This window comes from Anneissia japonica, unplaced genomic scaffold (genome assembly GCF_011630105.1).
Source record: "Anneissia japonica isolate Jap-2015-1 unplaced genomic scaffold, ASM1163010v1 scaffold287755_len519135_cov135, whole genome shotgun sequence".
Taxonomy (NCBI): Eukaryota; Metazoa; Echinodermata; class Crinoidea; order Comatulida; family Comatulidae; genus Anneissia; species Anneissia japonica.
The window spans coordinates 472,971-474,534 of NW_022704004.1; the positions used below are offsets into that span (position 1 = coordinate 472,971).

At 50.4% G+C, this 1,564-nt stretch overlaps 1 protein-coding gene across 1 annotated transcript in view; it reads right to left on the bottom strand.

Annotated features, from left to right (window-relative positions):
• Positions 1-486: 486 nt before the first annotated feature.
• Positions 487-1,564, bottom strand: part of LOC117104567 (myosin-9-like) — a 7,502-nt gene continuing 6,424 nt past the window's right edge. The window contains exons 4-5 of the mRNA XM_033245421.1: positions 938-1,157; positions 487-824 (exon numbers count right to left, since the gene is read on the bottom strand). Coding sequence (XP_033101312.1) covers positions 487-824; positions 938-1,157 — 558 coding nt within the window. The remainder of the gene's footprint in view (positions 825-937; positions 1,158-1,564) is intronic.

Below are 1,564 nucleotides of genomic sequence, written 5' to 3' on the forward strand. Positions count from 1 at the left end.
TTTGCTTACCTCGACACTTCGGCCGTAATTTACTGTTTCTATTTCGTTCGTCAGATAGGATATATGTCGCATTAATTCTTTGTTCATTTGCGCACAATCGGCTGCCTTCATTCTTTCCTTTTCCAACGAACGTTCCACTTCATCGAGGCGTCGTGTGAGAAGTTCTCGACATTCCTCGTGCGATCGGCCGTCTTCCGAGTTCTCGACGATTCGAGTCACTTCAGAATACGCCTCCGCCACTTTGTTATTCGCAAAGTTGAGTTGTCTTTTGATCTCGTCCATCTCCATCTTCGTTTTCGTCAAATCTGATCTCAATTCGTCCGCTTCCTTGTTCTTCGAAAACATGGATTCTTCGAGGTGGACAACCTTTTCATCGATTCGTCGTACAAATTCGAAAGACTTTTTTCCGATTCCGATAGCCTCTTTTCCATTTCCGTGTTCTCTTTCACCAGTCTATCGCGCGCGTCGATGACCGTTTTGAGTTCTTTACTTTACCGAAATCATTCTATCGTTGCATTCACCCGACTTCTCCCTCTTTTCGTCGCTCAGAAGTCGTTCGAGTTGTCGGACCTCCTGTCGATGTCTTTCCAGCTCCCGCTTCAACGAATCCGTTTCTTTCGAATCCGTTACATTCTTGTCAACGTTCGAAAGTTGGGACTCAAGATTGGCGCGTTCTCTCTCGGACGTCTTCAGCAGGTCGCGAAGATTGTCGAGATCTGCCGAACGTCGTTCGGCCGTCGCTTGCCACGACCTCTTCTCGGCTTGCCACCTATCAAGGTCCTCCTTCGACCGACGTTCGGAATCGGTCGCGAGCCTCAGTTTCTCTGAGAGGGACGCGCACTCGTCAAGAGCCTCTTCCGCTTCGGCCGATCGCGAAATCTTATCGGATTCCAGTTTAGCTTCTCTTCCCGTTCCTTTAGGGCCGCATGCAACTTACCTGTGTCTCTTCTCAGTTTCGATTCCTTTTCTTTGAGGAAAGATATCTGCGTTTGAAGATTTTCAATCTCGTCCGAGTGGCTCGCCTTCGCCGTTGCAAGTTTCGTTTCAGCGTCCGATTTCTCCCTCTCGAGATCGTCTCGAAGCGATCCGAGTTCCTTGACGTGGGATTCGTGAAATTCGTCGCGTGCCTTCTTCAATTCTTCGACCCATTCTTTCCACTGCGGGATCCTTTTTCGATTTTTTCGTGGTTCGCCTTAAGCCTGATCTCGGTTTCCTTGGCGGCCGCCAGATCGCGGGACGTCCGTCGCAGTTCGTCTTTCGTCTTTTCTAAAAGGACGGAAAGTTCGGAACTCCGGTCGTCCGCGCATTCTTCGCGCGCTCTCGAGAGGTCCGTTTGTAATGCGGCCATCTCGTCTTTGAGAGCGGTCGCCTCGCGTCCCTTGTTAGCGAGCTGCACCCCCAATCCTTTTATCTTCCGTCCGTCCCGTTCCTTCCCTTCTTTGAGGACGGCGATCTCGTCTTCGAGACCGGCCGCCTCTCGAATCTTCTTCGCGATCGTAGCGTCCAACTCTTTCATCCTCTTCACGTTTCTTTCAATCTCTTCTTTGTAGGCCGTCATTTGATC